Consider the following 12,105-nt stretch of genomic DNA (forward strand, 5'->3'; position numbering starts at 1 on the left):
TGAAGAAAACCGTTAAGTACCATTTGCTCCAAGTCTGTATGGGTCCCTTGCTTTCTGCTGTGGGGAGGGGATTGATCCCACAGAGAGGAGGGTCTGTGTGGAAGCACTCCTGGGAGCTGCTCCTGGCCAGGAGAATGGGAGCAGGATGCTGCGGCTAGTGCATAGGGGTATGTGTACAACAGAGTGTAAAGGGAAATTTGTATGAGAGTTTCTGTTACAAAGCTTGCTTCTTAGTAAATAAATTCTGCTTCACATGAGATATCCTAGGCCTTGTGCTAGGAGTTCATTTTTAAGCCACAGGAATAGCTGCACTGAGCATACTATTGATCTATCTATATTGGTTTGTCTCCTTGCCCAGTGAATCATAGCTGAACTGTTGGAGAAGGCCTTCGTCTTGTGCAGTTTTCTATCACAGAGAAGAATGTCATAGTTACCCCACTTGACAGCCAGTTTATGCCCCGAAGCATGAACTGTTAATTTCCAAGAGAGAAATGGTGCAAAGACTGAAAACTGCATTTATTCAGGATCCAGAACTAATTTGATTTGGTCCTGGGATGGTGCCCAGAACTTTTCTGTTAATCTGTTGGACCACAGACATTTCTGGGGTCCGAAGTGAAATGAGCCAGTGGTAAAATCAAAAGGCCAAATCTTCAGATGAATACACTGATGTTGGCCCATTGCCTTGGACAGAGCCAAGCCAACTGATGCCAGCTGAGCTCTGTATGATCCTAAATATAGTTATTGGGGATTTGACCCATAAGAAAGCAACTAACAAGATTGCATTTTTCTTTCCTGCTGCACTCCCATGCCTCGTTCTTCACGCAAACTTCAATGAGACTGTAGTGTCTGGTTTTGTATCAGTGGCCATGGCTTGGACAGGGGAGGTGAACGAACCAGTGTGTTGGAATGTGCCAGTCAAAAGTGTTTGCACTTACTGTGTGTAAGGGCAGACAGACAGTTACAGTGAGACTGACAAAATGCTGTGTGTTCACCTCCTGGCATAAGTTGAAGTAACTTCTTTGCATGCCAGAAGCTTGTCTTCTGGAGACCCAGATTTTAAGATCAGGCTTTCACAAATATTAAAATCTAAACTGATGTTTGATGCTTGTGAAAAGTTGACTGCTGAAAGCATATGAAAACCCCTACAGCAACGTGAAGGTCATAATTCTTAAATATGAGCTATGCCATATATTAGTTTTGCATATATTTTTCAATTCATTTCTACAGAAGTACTTTCTGGAAGACACAATAAAATAAATGAAAATACTCTGTTACAAATTTACACTCACATTGCCTTGCTGCTGTAATAGCACTGAAGTCTGATTTACTGTGACTTCACATCTGCTTTTCTTCCTGGTGTTCCTGAATCGTGATTCTTCTCTGAATTTACACTCACCTTAATCCCACTAGACTCACTTCTCCTATAAGTATACATAAGGGATGGGAGAATCTTAACAAGTTAGTTCAAAATGTCCCTATATGCATTTTTTTCTACAAACAATATTTCTCTGAGGAATTAACACATCATAAAGGTGCACAGAACATACCTATTAAAAGACTAATGCTTGCTTCTCTTTTAGTTCCTTACCCACCTCGAAACATTTCTGTTCAGATTGTACCAATCAACAGAAACAACTGGGAAGAGCACAGTGGGAATTTTGCAGAAGAATCATTCATGGGACCACAAGAAATCATAAGGAAAGAAAAACTTAGTCATTTTTCTGACAACCCAGCTGAAATTCCAGCAGCGAACACATCTACAGCCTGGCCAGACTACCGCTATAACAGCACTGAGTATGAAACCACATCGCAGCCATACTGGTGGTCTAACGAAGCTGAGTCATCAGAGGGTGAAGAGGAGTTTGTCAATGCAGTTTCCAGTGATTACGAAGCCAATGAGCTCAACACATCGGGAAAACTCATGCCTGAGCCCCCTTCCTTCCTTCCTGTACAAATGGTGCTGACCTGGTTACCACCAAAGCCACCTACTGCATTTGATGGTTTCCATATCAATATTGAAAGGGAAGGTAAAACAGAGCCTTATACCCTTTTCATAACTCTTTTCTGTAATTACATTGGTGGGTCGCCTCCTCTACAAATTATTAATAACCTAGAACTGTGCTTCAGAGGGCTTTGTTAGTTCTGCTGTAGTTCTTGAGAAGTTTCTTGCATTGAACAGTATCTAATTCTGGCTGGGTGTCATAAAATTAGGGGAGGAGGGGTAAGTCGCAGTTTGCAATTCTCTTTTGTTAAACAAGATTTATACTGTTGTACCTATTGCCACACTCTTTATGCTGCAGTTATCGTAAATCCATTCTGATATTGGAGAAAGGAGAAATAAGCTGATAGAAATTTGAGACAAAGAAGGTACGTTATGCCATGTAATTTTGCCTGCCACTGAGAAAGGTTTTCAGGGGCACCTCGACTGGAAAGGGCATACAAAAAGCATAGTCTAGATTCAGACTGACAGTTGTCTCGGAGGACAACTACCAAACATATTCCTTAAGCCACAAGGAGGCTGTGGTGGAGAATGAGAACACTTTTCAAGTGATGGAGCTACAAGAAAGTTGCCATGTTGCTTAAAGATTCTCTGTTTTAAAATTTGTTTTGTCCAGATGAATTTTAGTTCCTGACAGGCAGTTTTTATAAGCCTTCTCACACTGAGAGCAAATAGTATTTTTTTTCTTTTTCTTTCAGAATAAGAATGCAACAGATAGAAAATTGGAAGCTCTGTTTCTTCCACTCCATGCTGTTTTTCACTTGCACATTCATGGCAACCCTATTTTATCATCCCTTCTACAGAATGAAAATTTGTCCTGGGTTTATTGTTCCTCTACACCTATACTGCAGCCTTGGTCATTAATTATTCTTGTGCTGATGGCAAGAAATAAAACTACCCACATAAATCCAATCCTTTTGGATACCTTTTAATCCAACAGCAGAAACAGTATTAGCATTTCTGGTATAAATCATTTTCTCAGTGTCTGGAGCCTTGCAAATTTCAATTAATCCATACTTTTTCTTCCCCCGATTTAGAGAACTCTACGGAATTTTTGACAGTAAGTGAGGACACTCACAAATTTGTTGCTGAACTTAAAGAACCAGGAAAATATAAGTTGTCTGTAACGACATTTAGCTCCTCTGGCTCTTGTGAAGTTCGGGGAAGTCAATCAGCAAAAACACTTAGCTTTTACATCAGTAAGTATCTCAACAAATCTGCCTTTTTCTCCCAAACTGATACAACTCTAATGTGCTGCAGAGTTTGACCACTGTGGCAGCTGTGACATCTGCTGCAGGATCAGAAGAGTGTTGTCTTCCGGAATTCCGTGTGCTAGAGAAGGAAATACAGCGCAAATATGTTACATATTATACCCTGCCTGGATGAACCTTCATCCTGCCATTTTGGCAGAGCTAAGAACCGAAAGCAGGTGACTGATAGAGTTGTCGCCCAGTGTTCAGGAGTGTCTCACTGGAACAGGTTCCCCTCTTGCATCATTCAAAGAGAGGATTTCATTCAGAGAATTGAATTGGTGATTATAGAGATTCCTGAACTTCCTTACTCCTGGAGGCTGTATGTACCACGTTAGGGATGAAGGGCATCTCAGGCTGAGAGTGTGGGAATTGCACAATTAAACACTGAACTCTGAAATTACATGGTCTCTGAGAGTACACGGGGCAAATTACAGTAGATGAAATAGTTCAGCCTGCTAAATTCAGAGGGGAAAAAGTAATTTATTATTTCCCTGTAGAACCCAAGGGTTTCTTAACTGAAGATTTAGTAAAAAAAGTAATAACTATTGTGTAAAATAACATCACAACTCATGATTAGATTAGCAAGTGAGACGTGTTGCTGAATTCAGATTACTATCCCTCTGATGGCTATGGTCACTTTTGCACCTTTTTCTACAAAAGGAAATAGGTATAGCCTACAAGATGCCCATACAGTGAGAACAGGCGAATACTTGCAGCAGTACACAATTCTACATGTGGGAGGATAGTGAATGCCGCCACAAGAAGGGTAGCTAAGGCTGGTAGAAAGATTCCTATTAAAAGGAAATGTAGTCAAGTACTTAAGTAAATTCTTAATAAAAATTGTGTCTTTAGTAGCTCATAATACTTACAAATACTAACTACTTAGGCTTAAATTCATCATAATACTTGACTGCATGTAACTGAATTCCACTATCCTCCTGTGTTTTTGAAAACTTTGGAGTTGAAAGAAACAATACTTGGAAAACAAAGAGAAAAGAGGAAAGAGCACATGTGAGAAAGTGTCTTTGCTGTTGTACTTTCACTGTCTTCTGGTTTTCTTTAGGAATAGTTATTAGGAAGCTTCGTTATATGGAAAGCATTAGAGTATATACAAATAAACAAGTATGTTAAATAAATTATGTAGCATTGCTATTAGTACCAAATTTTATTCTATTTACAAGATACGACTTATAGCCATTAAAAAATATGCAATACAGTGTCCTCCGTGAAGTCTGCTACCTGGAGACAGAGACCTGAGAGAAAAGAGAAAATGTTAATCCCAAGTATAGGTGTATGGATTGCTAGATTAATGATGAATTTGAATCTCATTGGGTATAAAGTATTAAAGTGTTGCAGGAATGTAACAAGTATTTTCATTTTACATTTAATACATGAAATTATTTGGGGTTTTGTCTGTTAGTTTTGCCGGCATTTAGAACGAGATGAGGATTCTTGGCAGTTCTCTTTATTTATTCTGTCAAACACAGATCCTTAGTATTTTACATAGATTTTATATGTATATGTATGCCAAATCTGAGATGTGCACAAGTAATATTAAGGTGAAATTGCTTTTCCATTTCTCTTTATGAGTCTCATCAAGTAGGCTTTTTGTGTGGGGACTACAACTTTGGACTGTGACATGAGGTAGCTCAGTTCCCTTAACGCTGATGCTGAAACGATTTCTGAATAGTGAGAGCTACGCAGACATCCACTGGCTCCAGACATTAATGTAATGATTGACTTCCTCTTTTTACCCGAGTAGGTGTGGGTCTGCTGGTGTGAATAAATTTTGCTCGTAGCTTCAGCCTTATCTTATCCTTGTAGCACTCAGTCAGTGATTCATCCTGTCAAATTCACTTTGTATTAGACAACATTTTTCTTGCACCCAGATAGAAGTATGGATTGTCAAATCTTACAGGCTCATCTTACACCAAATTCTTGCTCTGGCATTTTTTTATTTTTTCAATAAACATAAAGTACCATTAGAATTGCATGGAGGAAGGAAAGAGCTGTCACAAACGTCACTTAAAAGTGACAAGAAAAGCTGATTTTTTCATGACATCTGAAATTTTGATCAAGTCTAACTGAAGTTATTTTCAAAATTGTTATTTTATCTACACTTAAACCTGTATTCTCTACCAATTGCTTCAAAATGTCTGATGGAGAATGAGATTCTTCACTGTGGTACCCTCTGTGAACTTGTTTTTCACGCTTCAAGGCTGTAGTACACTTCGAGGGTATGTTAGTTTGTGAAAAGGTGAAAAAAATTGGGTGTTTATCCTTTAATATTTGTCCATGATCTGTGCTTTATTGGATGTCACTTCTTCTAAACATTGCCTTGGAGCAAAGCAGATACTGCTGGGTGGTTTCTGGTAAGCCACAGAGAATACTGCCATCTGGATTGCCGAACAGTGATGTTTCTCTCATCATCTGCTCTGCTACAGGTGAAACAGCACCAGCCACAGTCGGTTTCCCAGGGGCTGCCATCTTCACAGCCCCAGGGCTGCGGAGATGGACACTGTCAGTCCAGCCTCTTTCACTTGTCGTAGTAAATAGTCCAGTAAAAGAAGGACGATTTGACATATGTCCCTCAAATGCAGTGGTTTGTTTACATGTGCTTCTGGGGCATGTCCCAGGCCCCACAGGTGAATGGATAGAAGAGCTCACTGAAAAGCCCCAGCATGTGACCGTGACGGTGTTAAGCTCCACTACTGCCCTGACATCCTGGACAGCATCACAAGAGAGCGGCAGCAACAGCACCATCGTGTCTGTGGTCTCCCTGACCTGTCAGAAGCAAAAGGAAAGTCAAAGGCTTGAAAAACACTACTGCAATGAGGTAAGGGGCAGAAGCAGGAGTTTTTCAAATCCAGGGCAAAAATGCTGATCATCCTGCTGTTTGGGGTCGCCGTGCCCGAGGGCCCTGCCAGGTCAGGGCTGCAGGGCACAGCGGTAGGTGCGCCCTTCTGCAATCTAAAGGGACGTGGCTGATGCAGAGTGGGGTGACAGCACAGAGTTCAGGAATGAAAGTATGCAGTAAACCACAATAGTGTGGAAATTGTATTTTTCTTGGACTGACTGTCCCATTCTTTGTTCCAGCTTCTAAGTTATGCTGTACCCTTTTGAGACCTTTTTTGTGCCAGGAGGCAAAATGGTGCCATATCACGATAACATTTAGGCACATGCTGTAATCCATTTGTGTTAAGCAAAGTGCTCACACACATGATTATCATCAAACTAGCATAAATTCTTCCTTAGATTCCTGCATATGAATGCAGAAACTGACTCTAAACTTTCTGGAAGCTTAGAGACAATCAGAAGTTAGCTTTTCATCCATAAAAAAAGATAGCACGGGGAAGTAAACAGTAATTTAGACCATCTGTGATTTGGATGGACAACAGTTCTTTAGGGCTGCTGCATGGGACATGTTTATAATGATCAAGAATCCTGAACCCCAAAATATGGCAGTTTTCTGTTACTTGAAACCCTTAGTGAGTGTGATCCCACATCACATCCTGTGCTATAATGGATCAGCGGCATGTGGCTTCAGTTAGAGGGTTTAGCCCACACCTCAGTTACCAAGATGCTGATAAGGCCGTTTTCTGAGCAGTGCTACAGCTTCTGTCTGACCCTCTAAATGTGTGTGATGGAGGAGCCTGCAAAGGTCTGCAGCTCTGCCCTGCTGCACGCTCACCTTGCCCATGGGAATGGAAGGAGACCTCCAGCAGTCCCAGTAAATCTTCATCTCCTTCAGCTTTGTGATTAGCCCTGCAAGTTAATTAATACAGGGAGTCTACATCCTTTAAAAATGTATTTTAAAATGAATCTTTGTCAAAATGTTTTGAGTTTTATTCCAAGAGTGGCTATGAACTTAAACGCTTCGAAGTGTCTTTCCATGACAGTTTGAGAAATGTTTTTCAGAATCAGTTTGTAATCTCACTGAGTTATTTTCCTTCCATTTATTAAAAGTGTAGTCATTTAATCAGGGAGCAAAATAATACAGTAGGTGGTTATAAACCACAGATCACAAGTATACACAGATGTGATTAAAGTATAGAATTCATCTACAAACTCAAAAACAAGTACCTAAAGCTAATCCGTGAATAAGCAAGACATCTGTACAACATGTTTATTACAAGTAGGTATAAAGGTCTAAATATAGTTACTTGTTTCTTTCTGTCACTACAAATATTCATACCACCTCTAATCATCAAATATTATCAGCTTATTATGCCTAGAATTATTAATGGCTGTTGGTTTGAATTCTCCTTGATGAGCTGAAAAGGGCAAAATTCAGTGCAGCGTTCTATCAATTTCTATCATTGTGCATGATTTAAAAGTGATTTATCTTTCCAAAGCATCTGTTAAAGAGAAATTCTGTTCCTCCTAAGTCTATGCTGGCACTGATATATTCATGTGCATTGCAGTAAACCATCAATGCAAAGGTGGCTGTGATACAGACTTTGGAAAGATTGCAAAAAAAATTAGTAGGAAACATCAGCCTGCAATTCTAGAACAGGTGCATAAAGTCCTTTCCTCAAAGCTGCTCTGTGCATTTGCTGTTAGCTGGCTTTTCAGGAGATAAGACATTTCATAATGTATCAGACCAGGAATCACTTGGTCAGGCATTTTGCCCCTGGCTCTGACTGAAAGCTGGAGTGGCACAGCAGGAATTTTAATGATGATGCTTCAAACCGAAAAGAAAAATCACAATGTCCCTTAGTCAGGTTATGTAGTGCTGTGCAGGGGAGGTGAAAGAGAGTAATTCCTTTCTGGTTTCACCATGAAGTCACTTAACAAATGCATTCACAAAACAGCTTTCCCATAACGCTGCCTTCAGCTCACATAGCTGCAGATGAATCAGATGGCCGATGAAAAGCCTTCAGGGTTTTATTGAAAACACACGGTCTAAATATTCCAGCCTGAATAATATCACCTGAATATGAATAATGTAGCCTGACTATTTCAATAAACTTTGACAGTAGGAGGGAATGGGTCTGCAGGGTGACAGCTGACCTTATGCAGCAAGGCAAGTGTGATTCTGTGAGTCAGATCATTTGTCAAGTCAGTCCCGACCACTTTCACAGTTTTGCCATTTTGGACTTAACGAATGGAGTTTTAGCTGCTGATGCCAGTGTGTTCAGAATCATACCTTCTATAACTGGAGTAGTTCAAGTACAGCCTTATTATTCTTTTAATTAGCCAAGTAAATACTTCATAACCAATGTGTTCTCCTCCTGTTAGGTGAATTCAAGCAGCAGCCTCATTGAAAATCTTGTTCCTGGTGCCCAGTACCAAGTTGTGGTTTACTTGCGGAAAGGACCGTTGGTCGGACCGCCTTCTGATCCTGTTACATTTTCCATTGGTAACCCCTGCATCTACTGTTTGAAAAGTGTTTGTTTTGTTCTTAAATATATCTAGTATATTTATTAAGTCCTAAAGCCTATAATGTAATGAACACTTATTGAGAATATTTTTCTTGTATTGTCTAGCCCATTACTGAGGTGGGGAAAATACTCCTTCTGTGGGAGATAGATATTTCACATTTAAATGTTAAGTTATTACCAAACCTAAATAGAGAGCAGTTGTGGCCAGGATTCGGACACAGAGTGCCTTGTGAAAGGAACCGTCTTGGACACCTGAGTATATGTTTATCTCTAGCAGTGCTCGTAGTCATTTAGGGTGGGAGTCACCTCACTTAGGTGTAGCCAGCCTGAGCTGCAGGGGGTCTGTGGTGCGTGGAGAGGTGTGGGCATTTCCTAGAGGTGATTCATTCCCACTGGCTCATGAAGTGCGTGGAACTGCTGTTAGGACATGTGTTGCAAATGTGCTTTATGATGGATGTAGTGTGGCACAGTCCGAGGGCCACAGTGCTAAGAGTCAGAAGAGCTGGCTTATCTCCTGCAGTACTACATGACCATCATCAGCTTCAGTTTATGCCTTGTTTTTCTGGAGTTGTCTGCTTTAAGATTTGAAGATAAGAAGAACCCTCGGAGACAGAGAGTGACCTTTTCAAGAACGTGGTTTTACGGCCAAGAGGCAGAGCTGCTGCCCCCATGACCATAATTCAGGATTCCACCAAGCAGCTAAATAGTCACTTAAGATAAAATTCGGTATCTTTTAGTTTCACTATCATTTATTTTGTTAAGGTTACCACTTTAAAAAAAAAAGTATTAAAAAGAGAAAGGGCAAAGAGGAAGATTCAGTGTGTAGAGTTACATTTGCAGAGAAATATTTAACGTGAGTCACCCAGCTTCTCCTTTTGACAAATAGTCTGCCTTGTGGGAAAGCAGGTAGCTGAAAATTAGAGATCTTCAGTATTTTTCATTCTGCTTCCTCTCTGATGTAGGGGAAAAAGTGAAACAGGAAAACCCCAAAGTTAATCTGTAAAGAGCTGAATCCTTAAAAGAAAGCGAATATGTAGACTAGTGAATATGGTGATAGCCTTTTCATTCTAGGCAATGTCCTTATATATTTTCATAAATCAGTTCTGAATAAAAGAGTATGGTATGTTTTGTAAAGGAAAAGTAGTAAGTAGAAATATATATAGTTTATTAAACTCTATTAATGGACAATTTTTACAAATGCTTTTGATTTTCATTCTCAGTGTAGTTAGTTCAGAAATCTGCAAAATTCTGTTTTCACTTGAGAAAGTAAAATCATGTATTTCCAAAGCAAATAAGTTCCTTTGTTTTCTCCACTTTGTGTGGCCTCACAACCATAAAAGTTTTTTACCAAACCCAAAATGGCAACCAGTTTCTAAGCAAAACATATCATAGGTTTGTTGTTATAAAGAGGATGTTTTTATGCAGTAAAACAACAGTTGTATGAGTTTTCATTTCAGAACAAGATACTGAACTTTATATTAAAGTAGTAGAACTGCAAAGCAAACTGTTCTGTAGAACTATCAGTGGTGCTTAATGAATGAAACGGAAATAAGATAAAATATACTTTTAAAAAGTATTCAATTCTCCCCATATTTATCCTAAGCCTCACTTTCACTGGGTATTAACACTTTAGAGAAAGCAAAGAAAAGATGTGGTAAATGATTTATGAAGGCAAAGACAATCATGTGCTAACATGGGCTGAAGTAATCTGGGTGCCGGTCTTGGCTCTGACCCAGTGTGCAATAGCTGGGGCTCTGCAACTCTTGCAAATGTTAGCAAAGTACTTATTTAAGTAGCCTTAGTTAAGTCATGAGGAATAATTGCTTTCCAGACTAGTAAGGGATGCAGAAGTTGACCCTTATGTGACATTTTTCAAATCACTTGACGACTTCATCATCTGCGAGACAAGAATAGCAATACACGACAGCACCTTTAGGTTCCCCAGGGAAGGAGGGCTAGATATAAGAACTGTTCTTTCTCATAGTCTTCATCTTCCAAAGTGTTATGGCTTTTGATGCTTTTGTTTTTGAGCCACTTGTAATAATTCCTAAACATCCTGATTTTCAGAGTAGAATGGAGCCCTCCATTTATGAAAAAGCAAGCCCTGTACTTTATCTCAAGCTAAGCAGCCAACACCAGTAGCCTGTAGTCATTTCTGAAAAAGTAGACTTAACAAACTGGAGAACAAATGGTGAAAAAATGGTATTCAACTGCTTGTGACAAGAAAACTCTTGGGAATTAAAGTCGGGAACAAACCAGAAACAGGTAGAACTTGTTTCAGGAAAGGTGGTGTTTTAAAATGAAGTGTAACTGATAACCCACACATTGCTAACCACAATTTCTGGTTTATAGTGCCCACTGGAATAAAGGATCTGACGCTTTACCCTTTGGGACCTACTGCTGTTGTTTTGAGCTGGAACAGACCTTTCCTTGGGGTGTTCAGGAAATACGTTGTAGAAATGTTTTACTTCAACCCATCAACGATGACCTCCGAGTGGACAACCTACTATGAAATAGCAGCAACTGTCTCCTTAACTGCCTCTGTGGTAAAGTGACCATTGCTGACTATTGCTTTCCCAAGCCTGTGTGGCCCTGGCACCTTGTGACATTTCTTTGCCCAGCTTTTCCCCCATGAATGTGTATATATGCCTTTAAGCCTGGCACATTTTTTCAGGCAAAGTAGAGAAGATGGCCAGGATGCTAGAGGCATTTTCTGTTCTAAAGTAAGGGAATGCCAGCTGAACCATGCTAAATTTTAAGCAGAGCAATGAGATAGGAGATGAGCCTCTTTTTTTGATGACAAATGGGCATGTTCAGCAAGTCCAGAGGCAGCTTCAGTTTGTGGGTCAGTTTGTCAGTCAAGGCTTTAAAAATGCCATCATCTCCTCAGGGGGAGTAGTCTAAAGCCTTATCTACATAATTAATACTGATAATATGCATTTGGGGCTTGCAGGCTAGTCTTGCAGTGTGCCATCTGGAAGGCTTAGCTGCAGAGATGCTTTTGTGACTTATGCCAAGATTTCAACTGGGTGGAGACTGGTCTTTAGAAGAACACACTTACATGTGTACGCTCGTGCATGTTGCAGAAATAAAGTGAAATTCTCCTCCTCTTTTCCCTTAGTTCCTAGAGGAGGTGAGCAGATTTTATTCAGGCTTCACTGTAGCACAAGACAGCAAGCAATTTTAGAGGAAATTAGTTGTTCAGAAAGTTGTGAGTATGCAAAAAGGATAGCAATAACTTTTGCTGCTTATGATAGCCACAGTGATTTACCGTAATTGATTTGCATAATACCATTTGTAGAGTCATTTTGGCTACAGCAGCTTAACTGTAATTGGGTACGTGACTGTAAATCTAGCATATAAATCTCCAGGGAAATTAAAACCAAAAAAATAACTTAGCAAATGAGTAATTAATAACTTGTAATCATGACTCAGCACAATTAGATTAATACCCGAGTTAATGTGGTTC

The 12,105-nt window shown here is 39.8% G+C and overlaps 1 protein-coding gene across 2 annotated transcripts in view; it reads left to right on the forward strand.

Moving 5' to 3' along the window:
- Nucleotides 1-12,105, forward strand: part of PTPRO (protein tyrosine phosphatase receptor type O) — a 155,311-nt gene that overhangs the window by 98,717 nt on the left and 44,489 nt on the right. For both annotated transcript variants that reach the window (XM_056340267.1, XM_056340268.1), the window contains exons 5-9: nt 1,581-2,027; nt 3,037-3,198; nt 5,889-6,088; nt 8,494-8,614; nt 10,989-11,182. In XM_056340267.1, the coding sequence (XP_056196242.1) occupies nt 1,581-2,027; nt 3,037-3,198; nt 5,889-6,088; nt 8,494-8,614; nt 10,989-11,182 (1,124 nt within the window). The remainder of the gene's footprint in view (nt 1-1,580; nt 2,028-3,036; nt 3,199-5,888; nt 6,089-8,493; nt 8,615-10,988; nt 11,183-12,105) is intronic.

The sequence above is a fragment of the Falco biarmicus genome, chromosome 5 (genome assembly GCF_023638135.1).
Source record: "Falco biarmicus isolate bFalBia1 chromosome 5, bFalBia1.pri, whole genome shotgun sequence".
NCBI classification, from domain to species: Eukaryota; Metazoa; Chordata; class Aves; order Falconiformes; family Falconidae; genus Falco; species Falco biarmicus.